Source organism: Trachypithecus francoisi, unplaced genomic scaffold, assembly GCF_009764315.1.
Source record: "Trachypithecus francoisi isolate TF-2019V2 unplaced genomic scaffold, Tfra_2.0 Lachesis_group6, whole genome shotgun sequence".
NCBI lineage: Eukaryota > Metazoa > Chordata > Mammalia > Primates > Cercopithecidae > Trachypithecus > Trachypithecus francoisi.
Genome location: NW_022681471.1, coordinates 118329269 through 118352823, shown reverse-complemented (window position 1 = coordinate 118352823; position 23555 = coordinate 118329269). Strand labels below are relative to the sequence as shown.

General features: G+C 43.1%; 1 protein-coding gene across 1 annotated transcript in view; it reads left to right on the top strand.

The window, feature by feature from the left end:
* Window positions 1-7998: 7998 nt before the first annotated feature.
* Window positions 7999-23555, top strand: part of REPS2 (RALBP1 associated Eps domain containing 2) — a 215759-nt gene continuing 200202 nt past the window's right edge. The window contains exon 1 of the mRNA XM_033201417.1: window positions 7999-8395. Within this exon, the coding sequence (XP_033057308.1) occupies window positions 8138-8395 (258 nt within the window). The 5' untranslated portion in view covers window positions 7999-8137. The remainder of the gene's footprint in view (window positions 8396-23555) is intronic.

Genomic DNA, 23555 nt, shown 5'->3' with positions numbered 1-23555 from the left:
TCATTTTGCCCCTAGCACCTCCCAAATCTGATGTCTTTCTCACCTTGCAAAATCCCATCGTGCCTTCCCAATAGTCCCTGAAAAATCTTAATTCATTCCAGTATTAACTCAAAAGTCCAATGTTCAAAGTCTCATTTGAAGCAAGGCTAGTCTCTTCTACCTAAGAGCCTATAAAATAAAAAACAAGTTAGTTACTTCTGAGATACAAAGGAGAGATAGGTATTGGGAAAATACACCCATTCAAAAAAAGAGAAATTGGACAAAAGAAAGGGGCTACAGGCCCCATGCAAGTCTGAAACCTAGCAGGGCAGTCATTAAATCTTAAAGCTCCAAACTAATCTCCTTTGACACCATGTCTTGTATCCAGGACACACTGGTGCAACAAGTGGGCTCCTAAGGCTTTGGGCAGCTCCACCCCTGTGGCTTTGCAAGGTTCAGCCCCCATGGCTGCTTTCATGGGCTGGCACTGAGTGCTTGTGCTTCTTCCAGGTGCAGGGTGTAAGCTGTTGGTGGATCTACCATTCTGGGGTCTGGAGGATGGTGACCCCCTTCTTATAGCTCCACTAAGCAGTGCCCCAGTGGGGATTCTGTGTGGGGGCTTCACCTCCACATTTCCCACTCTGCACTCCCCTAGTAGAGGTTCTCCATGAGGGCTCTGCCCCTGCGGCAGTCTTCTGCCTGGAGTCTAGGCTTTTCCATACATCCTCTGAAATCTAGGTGGAGGCTCCCAAGCCTCAACTCTTGCACTCTGCACACCTGCTTAACACCACGTGGAAGCAGACAAGGCTTGTGGCTTGCACCCTCTGAAGCAGCAGTCTGAGCTGTACCTGGACCCCTTTGAGCCAGGGCTGGAGCAAGAGCAGCTTGGATGCAGGGAGCAATGGCCCAAGGCTGCACAGGGTGGCAGGCCCTTGGGCCTGGCCTGGGAAACCTTTCTTCCCTCCTAGGCCTCTGGGTCTGTGATGGGAGAGGCTGTGATTAGGGTCTCTGAAATGCTTTTGAGGCCTTCTCCCCATTGTCTTAGGTATTAGCACTTGGCTCCTTTTTACTAATGCAAATTTCTGCAGCCTGCTTTAATTCCTCCCCTGAAAATGGGCTTTTCTTTTCTACCACATGGCCAGGCTGCAAATTTTTCAAACTTTTACACTCTGCTTCCCTTTTAAATGTAAGTTCCAGTTTTAGGTCATTTCTTTGCTCACATATATGAACACAGGCTGTTAGAAGCAGTCAGGCCATATCTTGAACCCTTTGTTGCTTAGAAATGCCTTCTGCCAGATACCCTAAATTATCTCTCTCAAGTTCAAAGTTCCACAGATCCCTAGGGCAGGGGCACAATCCAACCAAACTCTTTGCTGAAATGTAACAAGAGTAGCCTTTGCTTCAGTTCCCAATAAGTTCCTTATTTCCATCTGAGACCTCATCAGCCTGGCCTTCACTGTCCATATCACTATCAGCATTTTAGTCATAACCATTCAATCAGTCTCTAGGAAGTTCCAAACTTTCCCACAGCTTCCTGTCTTCTTCTGAGCCTTCCACACTTTTCCAGTCTCTGCCCATTACTCAGTTCCAAGGTCACTTCCACATTTTCAGGTATCTTTATAGCAATGCTCCACTCCTCAGTACCAATTTTCTGGGGGGGGGGAAAAACATAACGTAAAGAACAGCTCTGCAATGGGAGTAATTGGATTCCATGAGAAAGAATAAAAAAGAATATCTCTTGATACCTCTTGACTATTTCTGAAAATATGATCCCTCTGGCTTTTCCGGCCATCATGGAGCCAAAACAAGTGTGTAAGCTTTGAACCACAAAAAAGTATAAAGATATTCCCTTCTAAGAATTTCTTGTTTACTGTCAGCCTTAAGGGACATGAGTGCTTCTAGTTTCTAAATTCTTATCTGTGTTATTTTGAAGTTTGATGACTATTTCTTCTACTGAAAAAACTTGTAGAAATAAAGAACAGTACTTGGCATTCCTTAGATATTAACACATTTTTACAAATGCCATTTTTTTTCCTCCTGTGCCCTGGGTATTACTGCTGTTGGGTCTCGTTTGGCTGTGCCCCACATCTTTTGTTGAGCAGCTTCTCTCTTACATACTGGAGACCTTCAGAGCTGCCCTTTCTTCTGACCCAGCCTGCCGTCCCTCACTCATTATTTCCTGGTTGCCAAGTCTCTGGGGCTCCTCCCTTTCTGTCATGTCCTTTTACCTCCCCAGTTCCACCCAGTCTCAGTCAACAGCTATCTCAGCCCCCCTCATCAAGCCTTCCTCGCTGAGCTCTGGCTCATGAATTTTCTCTCTTCTCTCAACTCCCACGGCAGTTAACCCAGAGTACACAGTTTAGCACTTAATTATATTGTGTTTCGTTTGTTTTTATTTGTTGTGTTAGTCTTGTCTCTTCCAGTGAGGCTTCAAACTCCTTGAAAGAAACACATCTTGTATTAAAGAAAAATTCCTCTTAGTACTCTGGTAGGGTTACAGTAAATACTCTCTGTTCTATCAATAAATGTTGATTGTCTCGCTGATAGATTGATAGGCACAGATGTGAGACTTTCTACCTGTCTCTGCCATATCTGGTGCTTAATAAATATGTCAAATTTATTATACTTAGTTGAGTCATAAAGATCAGTTCTGAATCTGGTATTCAGTGAGACAAATCACACTGTCTCTGCATCCATTTTCTCATCTGCAAAATGGAGATTAAAAATGTCTTCCCAACCTACCTCAGAAAGTTACTATGAAGCTTAAATGAGATAATAGGTACAAAAGTGCTTTAAAAAGCTTTGCAGCTTTTTTTCTCCACTGCATGAATATTAGGGATTATTATAGCTCACATTTCCTTTGACAGTAGTCACAGGGTAAAGGAGGGTTTGGTGTTTATCACACAGAGTTATGTCCCTTTCTAGCCTTTATTAGAATGGTGGGCCATTCTCAGGGAAACCCGAGTACAACCAGAAAGGTAGGAAGAGAATAAACATCGGGCTTCCAGTTTTCCTGAGAAGGTATCACAGCTATGGAAACTACAAAGGTGGTGAAATTTCTTTTCTTCTTCTTCCTTCTTCTTCCTTTTTCCTCTTCTTCCTCCTCCTCCTCCCCCTCCTCCTCCTCCCCCCCCTCCTTCTTCTTTTCAAGACAGTTTTACTCTGTCATCCAGGCAGGAGTGCAGTGGCACAAACTCAGTTCACTGCAACTTCTGCCTCCCAGGTCCAAGAAATTCTTGTGCCTCAGCCTCCCGAGTAGCTGGGATTACAGGTGTGAGCCATCAAGCCCAGCTAATTTTTGTATTTTTAGTAGAGACAGGGTTTTGCCATGTTGGCCAGGCTGGTCTTGAACTCTTGGCCTCAAGTGATCTGCCCGTCTTGGCCTCCCAAAGTTCTGGGATTATAGGCATGTGCCACCGTGCCTGGTCTTCTTTCCTTTTTTAAATTCTTTTTTTCTTTTTAAATTTTAAATAGAAGCAGGGTCTCATTATGTTGCTCAGGCTGGTCTGGAATTCCTGGGCTCAAGTGATCCTCCTGCCTCAGCCTCCTAAAGTGCTAGGATTGCATGCATGAGCTACCACGCCCAGCCAGGTGGTGACATTTTGAAATGGAAATTCCCAACTGAAGTTAGTCTTTATTGCTCCTAATTTACCTATCCTTTCTGCACTCTTGTTCCGTTCTGAAGCTTTCTGCTGTTTTAGTTCCCTCCTGGCAGGTTGGATGCAAGACGTAGTGTAAAGAAAGCTTAGGGAAGAGGTGAGAACTTCTTCCTTCTGGAGAAGATCCTCTTCTCTGTTCCATTTTTCTAGATTCCAGAAGGGAAATATTACTCTGGCTATCACTGAGGTTGACATCATTTTTTGTTTTTCTTCTTCTTAAGTATCTCTCTTCACTGTCTCCCCCTTTCCTTTCCTTCTTTTTGTATTTACAATTTCATGATATTTTTCCGCTTTGTTTCTCTTCCTGACCTTAGTCCTTTAGTTGACCATAATACCAAAGTATATTTATCATCAGTGGTATTTCTTGAGATTTTTTTGTCTTCTGTTTTCAATAAAAATAAAACTATTTGGGGTGAAAGTTTTATATATCCCTTTATTAAAGCAAATTCTAAAATGTATGAGCATTTTTTATTGATACATATTAATTGTACATATTTATGGGATATATGTGATATTTTGATACATGTATACAATGTGTAATGATCAAACCAGAATAACTGGCATATCCATCATCTCAAACATTTATCATTTCTTTGTGTTGGGAACATTTCAAATCTTCTAGGTATTTTGAAATGTACAATAGGCTGCGCATGATGGCTCATGCCTGTAATTCTAGCACTTTAGGAGGCTGAGGCAGGTGGATCACATGAGCCCTAAGAGCGGGCTAGCCTGGACAACATAGCGAGACCTTGTCTCTATAAAAAATACAAAAATTAGCTGGGCATGGTGGTGCACGCCTACAGTCCTAGTTACTCAGGAGACTGAGGTAGGAGAATTGCTAGAGCCCAGGAGGTCGAGGCTGCAGTGAGCCGTGATTGCACCACTGCACTCCAGCCTGGGTGACAGACTGAGACCCTGTCTCAAGAAAAAAGAAATATACAATAAATTGTTAATTATACTCACCCTACTATGCTATCAAACACTAGATTTTACTCCTTCTAACTGTATTTTTGTATCCATTAGCTAACCTCCCTTCATCCTCCAGCCCACCCTTCACAGGCTCTGATAACTATCACTCTACTTCCATGAGATCAACTTTTTCAGCTCTCACATATGAATAAGAACATGTGATGTTTGTCTTTCTGTGTCTGGCTTACTTCACTTAACACAATGACCTTCAGTTCCATCCATGTTGCTGCAAGTGACAGGATTTCATTCTTTTTTATGGCTGAATAGTATTCCATTGTGTATATATAACACATTTTCTTTATCCATGCACTGTTGATGGACACTTAGGTTGATCCATATCTTGGCTATTGTGAATAGTGCTGCAAATAAACATGGGGGTGCAGGTATCTCTTTAATTACTGATTTCCTTTCCTTTGAATAAATGCCCAGTAGTGAGATTGCTAGATCATATAGTAGTTGTTTTTAGTTTTTTGAGAAACATCCACACTGTTTTCTATAAGGGCAGTACTAATCTGTATTCTCAACAGTGTATAAGACTTTCCTTTTCTCTTATATATGGACTGAGATGATATCTCACTGTGGTTTTGATTTGTACTTTCCTGATGATAAATGATGTTGAGCATGTTTTCATATACCTGTTGGCTATCTGTATGTATTATTTTGAGAAATGTTTATGCAGATCCTTTGCCCACTTTTTAATGGTATTATTATTACTTTTGCTGTTGAGTTGAGTTCCTTCTATATTCTGGATATCAGTCTCTTGTTGGATGAATAGTTTGCACATATTTTCTCCCACTCTGCAGGTTGTCTTTTCATTCTGTTGATGTTTCCTTGGTGTGCAGAAGCCTTTTAGTTTAATACATTTCCATTTGCTTATTTTTGTTTTTTGGCCTGTGCTTTCAAGGTCTTAGCCATAAAATCCTTGTCCAGACCATGTGCTGAAGCATTTCCCCAGTGTTTTCTTCCAGTATTTTACAGTTTTAGGTCTTATGATTAAGTCTTTAATACATCTTCAGTTGATTTTTGTATATGCTGAGAGAGAGAGAGAAAGATCTTGTTTTATTCTTCTGCATATGGATATCTGGTTTTCCCAGCACCATTTATTGTAAAGACTGTCCTTTCCCAATGTATTTTCTTGGTGGTTTGTTGGAAGTCAGTTGGCTGTAAATGTGTGGGTTTATTTCTGGTTCTCCAGTCTGTTATATTGGTTTATGTGTCTCTTTTTATGTCAGTACCATGCTGTTTTGGTTATCATAGCTTTGTAGTATATTTTGAAGTCAGGTAGTGTGATGCCTCCAGCTTTGTTCTTTTTGCTCAGGATTGCTTTGGCTATTCAGGGTCTTTTGTGGTTTTTATACAATTTTTAGGATTTTTTTTTCTATTTTTGTGAAGAATGTCATTGGTATTTTGATAGGGATCACAGTGATATGTAGATTTCTTTGGGTAGTATGGTCATTTTAATAATATTAATTATTCCAATCCATGAGCATGGATGCCTTTCCATGTTTTTTGTGTCCTCTTCAATTTTTTAAATCAATGTTTTGTAGCTTTCTTTGTAGTAAAATATATTTTTTATTAGTGCTTAACCCTAGACTGATGTTTTCTTTTGGGTGTTTCCCAGTGAGGCTTCATGCATGTATTTCTGCAGGTCTTCCCAGGAAAAACGACATTTAAAAAGATAATTTTTGGAAAAGAGATGCAGATATGTGGACCTGATGCTGGAACTTCCAGTGCAATGGTGGGACAGACTTTTTTTTTTTTTCCAGTGGCTTCTTTTCTGGTCTCTCTCTCTCTCTCTTTGAGACAGAGTCTCGCTCTGTTGCCCAGGCTGGAGTGCAGTGGTGTGATCTTGGCTCACTGCAACCTCGGTCTCTCAGGTTCAAGTGATTCTCCTGCCTCAGCCTCCTAAGTAGCTGGGACTGCAGACACTCACTACCATGGCCCAGCTAGTTTTTGTATTTTTAGTAGAGGTGGGATTTCACCATGTTGGCCAGGCTGGTCTCAAACTCCTGGACTCAGGTGATCTGCCTGCTTTGGCCTCCCAAAGTGCTGGGATTACAGGCATGAGCCACCGCACCCGGCCTGGACTTTCTTTTAAAAGTGGCTAGAGGGCTCAAGTGGCTCAAGCCTGTAATCCCAGCACTTTGGGAGGCTGAGGTGGGGGTGGTGGCTCACCTGAGGTCACGAGTTCGAGACCAGCCTAACAAACATGGTGAAACCCCGTCTCTACTAAAAATACAAAAATTAGCCAGTCATGGTGGCAGGTGCCTGTAATTCCAGCTACTCAGGAGGCTGAGACAGGATAATTGCTTGAATCCGGGAGGTGGAGGTTGCAGTGAGCCAAGACTGTGCCATTGAACTATAGCCTGGGCAACTGAAACTCCGTCTCAAAAAAAAAAAAAGGCTAGAGTACTAGCCAGGGGGAAGCAAGCACATTTGAAAAATATGTGTGTATGCTTTAGGATAGGGAGGAATGGAGAGAGAGGAGGACATGGACAGGGATGGAAAGATGTGAGTTCTCACACTGATTTTTGGCGTGAGCTTGAAAAAGTTTTGTACTTAAAAAAAAATTCCTATTTTACTACCAAAATAAGTGCTTCCCGTGGAGAGTGAGGATCCTCTGTTACTGAGGTTTGTATTTTCAGGCCCTAGCATATAAATCTGCTACTTACGAGATATTCAACTAGTTTTGAAGGAATGAAGGTGAACGTGGCAGTTTCCTTTTATGTAAAAGCAGGGTTTGGGCCAAATGATCTGCAAAATGGGTCTTTTACTACTCTAGTATTTACGAGTAACCGATGTTATTCCTTATGAGGTCTCAACTCCTGGTTTGAGCCATGTCTGAAGAGGTGGCCTAACTCCAATACCCACTGAACAGTTTGGGGTCAGTGGGACCCTGTTTGTACAGACGTCTCTGTCTTCCAGCTCTTTAGGACATAAGCACTACTGCTATGGAAGAAAGGAAACCTAATTTCCCATGCCTTGTCCCTTTTCTGGAAAGGGCATGGCGTGGTGTGGGCACCACACTTGCCCCAGCCTTCTGGCGAAAAACACCACGACCTTCCCCGCTCCCCGAAAAGAGCTTTTCCTCCAGTTGGGTCTAGATGCGCCCTTCCCAACCAGGGCGGATGGCCAAAGACTCCGCTCCCTTGCAGGGTAGGCTTGGAAAGCCACGGAGCCCGCCTTCCTGGGCAGCGGAGCAGGTGACCGGCGGAGGGCAGGCAGCGCGCTGGGTTAGTTACCTGGCGCTGGGCGGGGCAGGCGGGAGGCGGGGGCGGAGCCGGGGTGAGATCTCAGACTGTGATTGGGCCGCTCCGCGCCTGTCTCCATGTGCCGCGCAGCTGAGGCACAACATTCAAGCCCGGGGGCGGGGCCGGCGCCCGCCGGGAGGAAGCGGCCGCGCGGCAGCTGCGGGGCGTGGGGGTGGCGGCGGCGGCGGCGGCGGCTGAGGCCAAGGAGCCGGTGGCTGTGGTGGACGCAGCGGCACCTCAGCTAGTGACAGGGCTCCGCCGCGCCCCCTTGCTGGTCCCATGGAGGCGGCAGCGGCGGCGGCGGCGGCAGCGGCGGGTGGGGGCTGTGGCTCCGGGCAGCCACCGCTGCTGCTGAGCGAGGGCGAGCAGCAGTGCTACTCCGAGCTCTTCGCGCGCTGTGCCGGCGCCGCGGGCGGGGGCCCCGGGTCTGGGCCTCCCGAGGCCGCCAGAGTCGCCCCCGGCACGGCCACTGCAGCCGCCGGCCCCGTGACTGACCTGTTTCGGGCGTCGCAGCTGCCATCCGAGACGCTGCACCAGGTGGGTCCCTCCGCCTCCTGTCCCTGCGGGTCTGTAGGGCAGTGTCTGCGGGGGCGGAGGTTGCGAGTGGGGCGACAGGGCTGCCCCCAGGGACCCGGAGGCCTCGGCCAGTTGTCAGAGAACTCTGCAGCCGGGGATGGCGGCGACGCCCTTGTCCCCGGTGGACACCAGCCTCCTCCGCAGCTCAGCTCCTCGCCCAGTCAGTGCTGGGTGCGCGCTCCCCATCTTCCTTCCCTGAGACTGTCTGACACTCCCTCCCCTCCCCCGGCCATTTCTGGGGTTCTGCAGCCGCCCAGACCCAAAGTTTGTCCTGTTCTGGAAGTGGTGTTTGTTTTGGCTGCCGCCTGGTTTAACCTCTGCTCGCTGCTCCTGCCCCTCCCTCTCCTGAGTGGGCTGTCGGGGTGCCTTGCTGGGATTTGAACCTGAAGGGTGTGTGTGTCTGTAGGGTTCGAGGCCCAGGGCTGAATGTTGTCCTCTCTATGTAGTTGTGATATATACGTATCTACGATATGTAATTGCCCATAACGTATTTCTAAATATTAATATTAAATCGAAAACCTTAATGACAAGTTGCAGAACAGGGACATGGGACTGCAAGAGGACATTTGTCAAGTCAAAACCAAATTTCCCATTCGAGGCTAGAGGTGGACTTCAGAAGTCCACCATGGGAAACAGCTGTAGTTTCCCATCTATCATTACTTGGACTTGAAATAGAATTGAAAGGTAAGGGGTGTCATAGCTACCACCTTTTGGCTGTTCTATACTTGGAAAAGGACTAGGGGATGATACATACCAGGCGCTGTGTTTGTTTTGTGCTTTCCTTGGAGCTTGGAGAAAGACTAATTGATAAGCCTTTGTCTGTCATTTCACGTCACCAGCACTTCATGGTGATAAGATTGTTAATATCAGGTTCAAAACGTGAAATGAAGCTTTCCCTAAAAGCAATAGTATGAATGTTATTAACACCAATGGAATATTTAGAGTGGCAAGTGGTATTTTAAAATCTAGTTTCAAAGGAGAGCTGAGGGTTTTATGGTTCACTTGCAATGTCATTGTGTTCATACGTATTTTTAAAGAAATTACTTAAGACTGCGTTTTATATTGCTAGAGTGTTTGTACTGCTCTATGTTTGTGAGCGTAACTTTAAACACTTTGTAATCTTTCACCCTTTTGAATTTGGGATTTCTGAAAATATAATTAGTATTCACAGAACTTAGTATGGCTGTTCGTCCCTAAAAAAGTCCTTGATATACAGATAGTTCTGCCATTGCTGATGAGTAGTTGAGCTGGATCAGGTAAAGAGAAAGTCAGTGTCTTAAAACACAAACCGTGACTATTACTTGAGGCCCTCAGAATACTCCCGAGCATAATACATTTATTCAATGCTGTAACTGCTTCCCAGCTGAAAGAGGAATAATTGACTGAGGCTATGCAGCAAGTAAGTGACAGCTGGGTACCTATTAAGGCTTATTTTGTTGTCAGTAATGCATCAGATAAGAGGAGGTGGGTATAGTAAATCTGAATATGTTGGTTGATGCCTCCTTAGGAATTGGGAAGAAGGATTTCCTGATGTTAGAACCCATGCTTTCTTGAGGTACATATGGTTTTAAAAGGACCCAAGGCACAGTTCCTGTGCGTGAATGAGAATATATTTTTGATGTCCAGTTGAAATCTGCTTGCAAAAGACTGCTTCAGATACTGGCAAAAGGGGACATCCCTACAATATTGCTTGGAGTAAATCTCTCAGAGCTCGAAGCTCCTTTATTCAGCCTAGCAAAGCAAAACACATCATCCCCCTTCAATCCAACAAAATTACCATAACTCATTATTCTTGGTACAGATGAAAATGAACATTGAAGGCATCCCGGACATGTAATCCTAAGAGAGTCAAACAAAGTCAGCAACCAGCAGACCCCTAATTTTCACCCATTACTTTGGTGGTGGTGGTGGTGTGTGTATGCTCCATCCACTTTAATTTGTATTACCCTATCAGTGTATTAGCCATTCTTTAAAACAAACAGATGTTTTTATCCTTTCCCTGTTAAACAGGAACCTGTAAGTTGAGATTTAAGTGCCCCGACAGGTATAACTGCTCAAATCTTGGAGGCACTAACCAGTCCTGGTATTTTCTATGGTAACAACCAGGTTTTCCTCTTAATAAGCATACAATTAAGATTACCATAATAATGTCCAGGAAGAATGAGAATCTTGCAGTCTTACCACAAGTAAATGGTCTATAAAAATATTTATTATTTATTTATTTATTTTTTGAGATGGAGTCTCATTCTGTTGCCCAGGCTGGAGTGCGGTGGTGTGATCTCAGCTCACTGCAACCTCCGCCTCCCCTGTTCGAGCGATTCTTCTGCCTCAGCCTCCCGAGTAGCTGGGACTACAGGCGCATGCCACCATGCCCAGCTAATTTTTGCATTTTTGGTAGAGACAGCCTTTTACCGTGTTGGCCAGGCTGGTCTCGAACTCCTGACTTTAGGTGATCCATCCACCTTGACCTCCCAAAGTGCTTGGATTACAGGCGTGAGCCATCGTGTCCGGCCTTAACATATTTTTTAATAGGCTATTTTTTTTTTTTCAGAGCAGTTTTAGGTTCACAGCAAAATTTAGCAGAGTACACATATATCCCCTGCACTGACACACCAGTAGCTTCCCTACTCTCAACATCCCACACCAGAATAATAGAGTTTTTACAATCAATGAACCTACATTGACACATCATTATTCCCCAGAGTCTATATATTAGGGCTCACTCTTTTTTTTTTTTTTTTTTTTTGAGACGGAGTCTTGCTCTGTCCCCGGGGCTGGAGTGCAGTGGCCGGATCTCAGCTCACTGCAAGCTCCGCCTCCCGGGTTCCCGCCATTCTCCTGCCTCAGCCTCCCGAGTAGCTGGGACTACAGACGCCTGCCAACTCGCCCGGCTAGTTTTTTGTATTTTTTAGTAGAGACGGGGTTTCACAGTGTTCGCCAGGATGGTCTCGATCTCCTGACCTCGTGATCCGCCCGTCTCGGCCTCCCAAAGTGCTGGGATTACAGGCTTGAGCCACCGCGCCCGGCCTCACTCTTGATGTTGTACATTCTGTGTATAATGACATGGATCTACCATTGCAGTATCATACAGAATAGTTTAACTGCTCTAAAAATCTGTGCTCTATCGATTCATCCCTCCCTCTCCACTAACATGTGGCAATCACTGATTTTTTTTTTTTACTGTCTCCATAGTTTTGCCTTTTTAAGAATGTCATATAGTTGGAGTCATACAGTATATAGACTTTTCACAATGGCTTCTTTCATGTAGTAATATGCACTTAAGATTCCTCCATGTCTTTTTATGGTTTGGTGGCTCATTTCTTTTTTTTTTTTTTTTTTTTTTTTGAGACGGAGTCTTGCTCTGCCGCCCAGGCTGGAGTGCAGTGGCCGGGTCTCAGCTCACTGCAAGCTCCGCCTCCCGGGTTTACGCCATTCTCCTGCCTCAGCCTCCCAAGCAGCTGGGACTACAGGCGCCCGCCACGTCGCCCGGCTAGTTTTTTTTGTATTTTTTAGTAGAGACGGGGTTTCACCATGTTAGCCAGGATGGTCTCGATCTCCTGACCTCGTGATCCGCCCGTCTCGGCCTCCCAAAGTGCTGGGATTACAGGCTTGAGCCACCGCGCCCGGCCGGCTCATTTCTTTATAGTGCTGAATAATATTCCATTGTCTGGATGTACTACAATTTCACTTACTGAAGGATATCTTGGTTGCTTCCAAGTCTGGGCAATTATGGATAGACCTGTTATAAACATCTGTATGTAGGCTTTTTTGTTACATGCAAGATATAAGCTTTTGACTCATTTGGGTAAATAGGAAGGGGGCATGATTGCTAGATTGTATGGTAAGAGTGTATTTAGTTTTATAAGAAACTGCCAAACTGCCTTCCAAAATGGTTGTACCATTTTGCATTCCCATCAGCAATGAATTGGTCTCTTTACAGAGTATTTATTTTCCTTTGCTGACTTATTTTAACAGCAGGATTCTAGCACTAGGTGGAAAACGTATATGAGTTTCTGATGTATGTCAGGTACTATCCTAGGTGCTGAGGTTATAATAGTGAATCTAACACAATCTCTGTCTTCATGGAGTTTATGTTCCCATGCAAATGTTTTTACACTTCAGAGTTTTTATTTGGTTGAGAAAAGATTTGAAATATAACATCCAAAAATAAAATGTCAGCCTGGTGCTGTGGCACACGCCTGTAGTCCCAGTGCTTTGGGAGGCCAAGGATGGGAGGATTGCTTGAGGCCAGGACTTTGAGATCATCCTGGGTAACATAATGAGACCCTGTCTCTACACAAAATAAAATAGCCGGGCACAGTAGCATGCGCTTGTAGTCCTAGCTACTCTGGAGGCTGAGGCAGGAGAATTGCTTGAGTCTGGGAGTTCAAGGTTATAGTGAGCTATGATCGCACCATTGCTCTCCAGCCTAGGCGACAGAGCAAAACCCTGTATCAAAATGAAGTAAAATAAGCCTGTCAAACCCAAACCAAATACGTTGTCAAACCGAGACCTGATTCTCGCCACACACTATGCCTTCTAGTAAAATGCTGGCCTTTGAATACCAACAAAATACTTCATAACCTGGGAAACCAACTACTGTAACATTTGTTGCTCTGTCTTGAAATACTAAACAAAACCATTACCTGTTCATAGACATATTTTCTTTTTCTAATTTAAAAGTGTTCCATTCTGCCATTTTCCACCTAGAGCTAGAATCCTGCTCTTAAAATAAGTCAGCACAGGGAAATAAATACTCTATAAAGAGACCAAAAGACCTTTTAAAATAGGCTATGGCCAGGCCCAGTGGCTCACACCTGTAAATCTCAGCACTTTGGGAGTCTGAGGCTGGAGGATTGCTTTAGCCCAGGAGTTCAATACTAGCCTGGGCAAGATGGCAAAACCCCATCTACACACACACACACCCTCTACCTACCTCTCTCTGGGGCATGCCTGTAGTCCCAGCTATTCTGGAGGCTGAGGTGGGAGGATCCCTTGAGCCCAGGAGTCTGAGGCTGCAATGAGCCATTATGACACCACAGCACCCCAGCCTGGGTGAGAGAGTCAGACCCTGTCTCATTAAATAAATAAATAAATAAATAAATAAAATATCTACCTTAAAGCAGAAATTTTTGTATTTGATGTAATGAATTAACAGACCACTTTATAATATCTATCTTTTAGGATAGTGTCAGTCTCTTGGAATGCTGTGTATATTCGAAGTCATCATTAAAATTGGTTTTCATTTAAAATATTTTTAACATATACACATCTTATTGGAGTTTTCTTTTAAAATTCAAAAATGAGAACATTATTTTTTCAAAGCCGAGTAACAGAAGAATATATAAAAAAGTCAATTTTGTGCATGTCTTTTTACATTTCTTTCTATGCTCATGTAAAACATACATGACTTATGTAATTGTACACATATGCTCCAGATCTCATCTGTATTAATTTTTTTATTATACTTTAGTTCTGGGATACACTTGGAGAATGTGCAGTTTTGTTACATAGGTATACATGTGCCATGGTGATTGCTGCACCCATCAACCCATCATCTACATTAGGTATTTCTCCTAATGCTATCCCTCCCCTAGCCCTGCACCCCCCAATAGGCCCCAATGTGTGATGCTCCCCTCCCTGTGTCCATGTGTTCTCATTGTTCAACTCCCACTTATGAGGGAGAACATGCGGTGTTTGGTTTTCTGTTCCTGTGTTAGTTTGCTGAGAATGATGGTTTCCAGCTTCATCCATGTTGGTTTTCATTTTTATGGTAGTTAATTCTTGGACATTAAGGGGAATAATTATAAAACACTGTTGCTTCCATATCAAGGGAAATCACTGAATGGTTAAAAAAAAAACCCAGTAAGTGTTGTCTGATTGTTTAAGCAGCTTTGATTGAGGTAAATAAGTAAAACAAAGCTGTGAGAAGTAGGAAATATTTAAAAAATCTGTGCACATGCCCTCACCTTTGGGGAGGAGTCTTCTGAAGGCTGTCTTCTGATTTTTTGAAGCAATTGTTTAATCATTAAAGAAAATTGTAGGTAAAAGACAAATTCTTGTGAACTTTCGCTCATTGCTAGATTATTAGCTAGAACTATTTTTAAAAAATGTAAATGAAACAACTTTATATTTTTACATCTTTAGATCGTATAATTTTATAACTATACTTTAGGGAAATAGAGGCCAGCATATTGAAACAGTAACTAAGGGCTGGGTACGGTGGCTCATGCCTGTAATTCTAGCACTTTGGGAGGCCGAGGTGGGCGGATCAACTGAGGTCAGGAGTTTGAAACCAGCCTGGCCAACATAGCGAAACCCCATCTCTATTAAAAATACAAAAATTAGTTGAGTGTGGTGGCACATGCCTGTAATCCCAGCTACTCAGGAGGCTGAGGCAGGAGAATTGCTTGAACCAGAGAGGCGAAGGTTGCAGTGAGCTGAGATCACGCCATTGCACTCCTGCCTGGGGGACAAGAGTGAAACTCCATCTCAAAAACAAACAGACCAAAACAAACACACACGTAACTAGGATTAACTATATGCTGTTTTATATTGACAGTGTTACTTTTTTCTAAAAGAGAATGAATGCCAGCAGATGTAGGAAGTACCAGAGCGAAACCATTGCCAGGTTAAAAGGAGTACCTCTGCATAACAGTTACTTGTTGACTCTTTTGTAATAAAATATTTCAAGCATGTAAAACTAGAGAGTTACCCAAGAAATAACTGTGTATCCACCACTCCGTATAAGTAAAACAGCCCAGCTAGAGTGAAAGCTTCCTATGTCCCCTTCTCTGGTCCCATTCCCCTCCCTCCGTACCCTGGAGGTTACCAGAGTCCTGAACTTGGTGTGCATGATTTGAAGATTTCTTTCTACTTTTATTGTATGTATATGTGGATATATATATTTGTGTATACATAAATCACTAAAAATATATTATTTTGGATGTCTTTTTAACTTGAGGAATATTGTATTCTGTGTAACCTTCTGCAACTTGCTTTTCCTCCCATTGTTATGTTTTTGGAATTCATCTTGTTGACACATGTAACTTCAGTTCATTTATGTTTCCTTTTAAAAAATCTTTACTACTTATGTTTACAATGACTCATTGTTACAGTGCAGTAGAGACCCTTATGCCGAAGGGAAGTAGGTGGCATTTTTCCTTATTTATATAGAATGTCACATGACTGGAGGACTGTTTGAAACGTGTATGAAAATTAAGAACACCTTCATAGATAGCAGAATGCACACTTATATTCTTGATTGTGCTAGGGGATGTTTGAGCTAATTAATTGACTTTCATGGGCTTTCTTTTTTCTTATCTTTTTTTTCTTTTTCTTTTTTTTTTTGAGACAGGGTCTTGCTCTGTCACCCAGACTGGAATGCAGCAATCTGATCATGACTCACTGTAGCCTCAACCTCCTGGGCTCAAGCAATCTTCCTGCCTCAGGTCCCGAGTAGCTGGGAATACAGGTGTGCAGCACCAAGCCTGGCTAATTTTCTTTTTAAAAATTTGTTGTGGAGATGGTGTCTCATTATATTGCCCAGCCTGGTATCAAACTCTTGGGCTCAAGTGATCTCCTGCCTCAGCCTCCCAGAGTGTTGAGGTTACAGGTGTGAGCCACCACACCCTGCCATTTTTCATCTTTTTAAAAATGGAACATCTTAAATAAGCAAGTAGATAGAATAATGCATTAAACCCTGCTGCACTTGCCACTTAGGCTCAACAGCTATCAATGCATGGTTAATTCCATTCCATCTACATTTCTATCTTTGTTCTCTCTCCCCTTTGTTATCTGGAAGCAAGTCTCAAATATCATATGGTTCATAGGGCTTATCTTTAAGGAAGGAACCAGGGTGGGAAGAAGGAAATGGAAACATGCAGGGGTTTAGGTTGGCCAGAAAAGGTACTTGTGGCCTATGGTCAAGTGGCAAGACTGATAATGGTTCAATACTGTCAAGCCTTTGGCTGTCATGGAGATAGACATGCTTGAGAACTGATTTAGAATAGTTGGGAAACCTGTAGGGAGATTGAAAAAGTAACCAACTGAAGACCAGGAATACAAGATGGATTTGAACATTGTTCTAGTTTCACACCCCTAAGTAGGGGCTGTCTATTTTAAGGGTGTAGATAATTGGTTTTGAGGAAATCTTGGGTTGTTTTGCTAATTATTTATAACTTTTTTTTTTTTTTTGAGACAGAGTCTTACTCTGTTGCCCAGGCTGGAGTACAGTGGCACAAGCTCGGCTCACTGCAACCTCCGCCTCCCAGATTCAAGCAATACTCCCTGCCTCAGCCTCCCGAGTAGCTGGGACTACAGGCGCCCGCTACCATGCCTGGCTAATTTTTATATTTTTTAGTAGAGACGGGGTTTTGCTATGTTGGCTAGGCTGGTCTTGAACTCCTGACCTCAGGTGATCTGCCCACCGTGGCCTCCCAAAGTGCTGGGATTACACCACGCCTGTGGCTGTGAGCCACCGCGCCTGGCCTATTTATAACTTTAAAAAGAGGGTTTGGTTCCTTTCCAGGGTTTTTCAAACTTTCTATTTGTTTCGTATAGGCAAGTTTTTCATGTTTTGTATTTATGGCATTCTATTATTCATACTTATCTATTGGTGGGCAACTAATCAACCTGGGGTGCTCAGGACTGAAGGGTTTCCTGGGGCATGGAACTTCAGTCTTCAGACAGTCCTAGGCAAACTGGGATGGTCACCCCCTCTCTTGGTTGCTGCATTCGTTATCTATTGCTCTATAATGAATTACCACAAACTTAGCAGCTTAAAGCAGCACACAGTTATTATCTCCCAGATTCTGTGGCTCGGGAGTCTGGACATGGCTCAGCTGGGTCCTCAGCTCAGAGTTTCATAAAGCCACAATCAAGGTGTCTGGAGCTTGGAGACCTCTGTGGAGGTCCAACACTTGGTTGCAGAATTCAGTTCCTTGTGATTTTAGAACTGAGGCTCTCAACTTCGAGGCCTCCTGCAGTTCCCTCCACATGGCTTTCTCCATAGTCAATTCACAACATGGCTGTTGGCTTCTTCAAGGCCAGCAGGAGAGTGTCTCTCTCCAGTCAGCTCAGACAAGTGGCATCCCATCACCTTTTTCATAGTCCATTAGTTAGAAGCAAGTCACAGGTTCTGTCTGCTCTCAAGGGGAGGGGATTATACAAAAGAACAGATACCAGGAGGTGAGAATTTTGCGGGGGACACCTTGGGATCTTTTCACCACATTTGCTTTCCAGGATTTGTCTGAAGTAGAAAATTATTCTGTTGAGCCTTTTTGTGGCCAGAATATACATATGTTTTGCTCAGCCACTAATTTAGAATTCCTTTATCTTTTTAAGAAACATTTTCATGCATAATTCATCCTAAGTAGAACTGGAAAATATGTAACTTCTTAGGTATTTTCAATTTTAGTCTTTAGGCAATTGTTTTTCCTCTTAACTAGTAGGAGGCAGGGAAAAAAAAAGTGGAAAAGCAGATGCGAATGCCCTGCCTGGCTACTCCTGCACGCAGTGCTCTAAAGCAGGCCTTCTCAGCCTGGGTCAGTTCAGGGGTCTGTGAATTTAGATGTGGAAAAGAACTACATCTTTTTTTTTTTTTTTTTTTTTTACTAACTGCCCTTCCCCCAACTGAGATTGAGCACTTCCTTCTATTATGCACGTGAGCAAAAAACCACAGCAGTTTTTTTTTTTTTTTTTTTTGAGACAGGGTCTTGCTCTGTCACCCAGGCTGTAGTGCAATTTCACAATCTTGGTTCACTGCAGCCTCTGCCACCTGGGCCCAAATGATCCTCCCATCTCAGCCTCTCGAGTAGCTGGGACTACAGGTGCATGCCACCACACCCAGCTAATTTTTGTATTTTTTGTAGAAATGGGGTTTTGCCATGTTGCCTAGGCAACAGGGTTCACTGTTTTCGGTCAAATGACAGCAGTGCTGCTGGCAAGTCCATGGTCAGGAGTGAGAGTCCCTCAGGCTGCTGTAGTCCCTCCTCCTCCAGTCTGTCCTGCAGGAAGCTCAGAGTGAATGGATGCTCAGCTGTTTCCTCTGAGACCTCATCAGGGACAGTTTCTCCAGTCCCGGCTCTGAGCGCTGCTCCTGACCATTTTATCTGGCCCTCTCAGCTGTGCTTCACTGCAAAGGAGGAAGGACAAGCCCCTCTGGGGCCAGTGCCAGCTGCTTGTTTGGCCTGTTTTATTTACTACTGCTATCTCTACTTCAGAGACTTGGACTAGAACATAGACCTGAAGAAAAAAGCCATTTTAACAGACTTGAGAAACTCAGCCATCCTCATAATATCATTCAAAACCAGGAGAGGCCATTATTAACACTAGGCTAGTAGGAAATGTTCACTTTGACTGATTTCATTTGTAACACTTTGCCACTGGTTTATAAGAAAAATACTTTGGTTCAGTCTCCTGGAGGTAGGTAATTAAATGTTTCACCTGTGTTAATTTTCCAAATAATTAAAGTGAATCCCATAAATGCCAGCAATTAAGAATTGTTGTTTTTGGCCAAGTGCATGTCTCACGCCTGTAATTACAGCACTTTGGGAGGCTGAGGTAGGCCAATCACTTGAGGCCATGAGTTTGAGGCCAACCTAGGTAAAATAGGGAGACCTTGTCTCTGCAAAAAATACAAAAATTAGCCGGGCTTGGTGGCATGTGCTTGTAGTCCCAGCTACTTGGTAGGCCGAGGCAGGAGAATTGCTTGAATCTGGGAGGTAGAGGTTGCAGTGAGCCAAGATTGTGCCACTGTACTCCAGCCTAGGCGACAGAGGCGAGATTCTGTCTCAAAAAAAAAAAAAGAAAGGTTGTTTCTTAAGTGCAGACCTTCTGAGATGTGTAGTGCTTGCCCCATGCCTTCAAAAGAACATATTTAATACAGTAATCTCTTTGTCTCTCCCTTACTTCAGAGTCAGCCTTGTAAAAAACAGATGATGATACAGCAACAGTTTTTTACCCTTGGAGGTGTTTGGTGTGCTCTGCTTTTTGAGTTTTTTTTTTTTTTTTGGCTTTCTTTAAAATTATTTTAAAATGTTTTAACTCCTCTCCTTTGCGTACTCTCTGGTACCCTTATAGTCCCAATACTGAGTAAAGCATGTAAAATTTAGCATGTGGATGTTCAAGTCTCTTTTATTCTTTGTTCTAGATCAAGATGTTTTAGTCTCAGCATGACTGACACTTTGGGGCTGTATCATTCTTTGTTGTGGAGGACTGTCCTGTGCATTGTAGGTTGTCAAGTAACATTCCTGGTCTCCACCCACAAGATGCCAGTAGCTATTCTTGTGATTGTGACAACAAAAAATGTTTCCAGACATTGTCAGATATCTCCTGGGGGAACAATTTAGTTCTACATATATGATGATAACAACCATGGTAGCAACCGACATTTATTCACTGAATACCATGTATTTGGTTTTATCATATACTTTGTAAAATGTTTGTCATTTAATTCTCACAACTAAACCATAAGATAGTTATTGTATCATCCCCATTTTGAAGAAAGCAAAAGCTGAGGCACTGAGGTTCACTTACTTGCCCAAGGTCACATAGATAAAAGTGACTTCTTGAAATACTTTTCATAATATATATGGGTTGAATCTCAGTCTTAATTGAGGAGACAGACTGAAAAAGGATGTAAAAACGGGAGTTTCCTGATGATATCTCAATTGAGAGGCTATTGCTTTCATAGTGATTCTGTGTAAGTGCTGGAATTCTTGCTTAAACGAGGTGATTCCATGGGCATGTGTCTGAGTAAAGGACTTGGATCATTTCTAAGAAGCTTCTGTGGCATGGTGAAGCAGTACATAGACAGTCTAGCGTCAAAGATAACTGATCAAACTTTGAAACCAAGGAAGCCATCGGAAATTGGAGTAAGGCTGTGTATCACTCAGGGGCCCACAGGAAGTGGCATGCTCAAAGGGTTTTGGTGAAAACAGGAATGTTGAGGCATGAAGGGACTAGCAGCAGGAAGCTATTGCCATCCCTAGACCTAGAGGGGCAAAGGGAGGGAATGTCGTTGCTGGAGCTGTGAAAAGTACTCCCTCTATAGGAACAATAGTCATGAAAGAATACAGCCTTTGCTAGAACTATGGCCAGAGAGGGGCTAATGGGATGAGGGGATGGGGGAGAAGTAACCAATTTCTGTTTCCTGCCCTCTGATTTGCTGCAATGCCTTTCATTGTTCTAGCCCAACTAGAAGCCAGAGGCAACAGAGCCTGGGTGTTGAAGCTTATCGAGGTTAGCCTCTTGGGCTGAGTGGATGAAAAGGCCTGAGAGTGGTTCTAGGGGGCAAATAGAGCAACAGCCAGCACAGGCTATGAGCAGGAGTGGGAAACACTACCCTGGATCCTAGGGAGGATAGGCCATGGCCAGTGATAGGAGCAATCGAAGTCTTTTTGTGCCAGAAAGAGCCTGGGGATACAGACCTCCATGAAGGAGAAGAGAGGGTTGAATAGGAGTGACTGGTTAATCTGAGATTCTTCCTATTTCTCCAAGGAAGCCTTGAGGAATGTGGGTTGTCTGTTTGCATTTGGATATGGAAGTATGTGTGTGTGTATACTTTTATTTATTTTGAGACAGGATCTTGTTCTGTCACCCAGGCTGGAGCACAGTGGCACCATCACAGCTCACTGCAACCTCTACCTCCTGGGCTTAAGTGGTCCTCCCACCCAGGCCCCCCCAGGTAGCTGGGACCACAGGCATGTACCACCATGCTCGGCTGGTTTTTAATTTTTTTGTAGAGACAGGGTCTCACTATATTCCCCTGGTTGGCCTCACTCCTGGGCTCAAGTGATCCTCCCACTTTGGCCTCCAGAAGTGCTGGGAATACATATGTGAGCCACTACACCCAGCCTGTATGTATGCTTTTTGGTCAGAGTGAGGCTTTCCACGAGTTGCAGTGTTTGTCCTTATTCATGACACTGGAAAACATACAACAATGGAGTGACCCTCTTACAGATTCTGCTAGGAATAGCTACATATGGTGGGAAAGGTTGCTATGGGAATGGAGATAAATTCAAGGCAGTAGAGAGTGTTTTATAATGTTTAGGGGTATGGCTAAGCATTAGTTTTGCTTTTTCTTTCCCAATAGGATACGATTTCTGTAGCAATTCTTCCTTACCCAAAAATAGCTATATGTGCTCCTGAAAAGTAAAAGCCTGGGACCAGATGGCTTCATGGCTGAATTCTACCAAACATTCAAAGAAGAGATAATACTAATCTTTCTTAAATTCTTCCAAAAAACAGAATTAGGGAGAATACTTCCAAACTCATTTTTTTTGAGGCCAGCATCACCCTGATTTCAAAGCCAGACAAAAGATACCAAGATACCATAAAAGAAGAAAACCACAGGTCAGTATGTCTGATGAACATATATGCAAAAATCCTAAATAAAATACTAGTAGACCAAATTTAACAACACCTCACAAAGATTATACACCATAACCAAAGTGGCACTTATCCCTGAGATGCAAGATTGGTTTAATGTATATAAAACAATCACTGTAATACGCCACATTACCGAAATAAGAGATAAAAAACAAGCCAGGTGTGGTGGCTCACACCTATAATCCCAACACTTTGAGAAGCTGAGGTGGGAGGATTGCTTGAGGCCAGGAGTTCAAGACCAGCCTGGGCAACATAGTGAGATACTGTCTCTACAAAAAATTAAAAAAAATGAGGTGGGTATAGTGGCATGTACCTGTAGTCTCTGCTACTTGGGAGGCTGAGGCAGGAGGATCACTGGAGCCGAGGAGTTTGAGGCTGCAGTGAGCACTGATTGTGCCACTGCACTCCAGGCTTGTCAGCACAGTGAGACCCTGTCTCTAAAGAAAAAAAAAAAAAAAAGAGAACAACCCATGATCATTTCAATACATGTAGAAATAGCATTTGACAAAGTTCAACAGCCTTTTGTGTTAAACATTTTCGACAAAATAGGTTTAAAAGGGAATTTCTTCAACACATTAAAGACCATTTATGTAGAGTCCACAGCTAATACCATAATCAGTGGGGGAAAACTGAAAGCTTTTTTTCTAAGATCCGGTGCAAAGCAAGGATGCCCACTCTTGCCACTTTTATTCAACACAGCACTGGAAGTACTAACATGAGCTACCAGACAATAAAAAGAGATAAAAGGCATCTAAATTGGAAAAGAAGAAGTAAAATTATCCCTGTTTGTAAATGTCATGATCCTATATGTAGAAAACCCTGGACTCCACAAAAGTCCTCTTAAAACTAAAAAATGAGTTCAGTAAACTTGCAGGATACAAAATCAGCATACAAAAATCAGTTACATTTCTTTGCACCAGTAATAGTCTATCTGAAAAAGAAATCAAGAAAACTGTCCCATTTATGATAGCATAAAAATGATCAAATACTTAGGAATACATGTAACGAAGGAAGTGAAAGATCTGTACATTGAACATTATAAAATATTGATAAAGAAATTGAAGACACAAAAAATTGGAAAGATATCCCATGTTTATGCATTGGAAAAATTAATAGTGTTAAATTATCCACACTACCCAAAACAATATACAGGTTTAATGCAATCCCTTTCAAAATACCAATGGCATTTTTCATAGAAATAGAAAAAACAATTCTAAAATTCATATGGTATGACAAAAGACCTAGAATAGCTAAAACAATCTTTTTTTTGTTGTTGTTGTTGAGACGGAGTCTTGCTCTGTCGCCCAGGCTGGAGTGCAGTGGTGCAATTTTGGCTCACTGCAAGCTCTGCCTCCTGGATTGATGCCATTCTCCTGCCTCAGCCTCCCGAGTAGCTGGGACTACAGGTGACCGCCACCACGCCTGGCTAATTTTTTGTATTTTTAGTAGAGACAGGGTTTCACTGTGTTAGCCAAGATGGTCTCGATCTCCTGACCTCGTGATGCACCTACCTCGGCCTCCCAAAGTGCTGGGATTATAGGCGTGAGCCACTGCGCCCGGCCAGCCAAAACAATCTTGAGAAAGAAAAACAAGGTTGGAGGCATCACACTTCCTTATTTCAGATTATAATACAGTATGAAGCAGTAGAAATCAAGATAGTATATCCTGGCATAAAAACAGACATATAGATGAATAGAATAGAACAGAGATCCGAGAAATAAACCCAAGT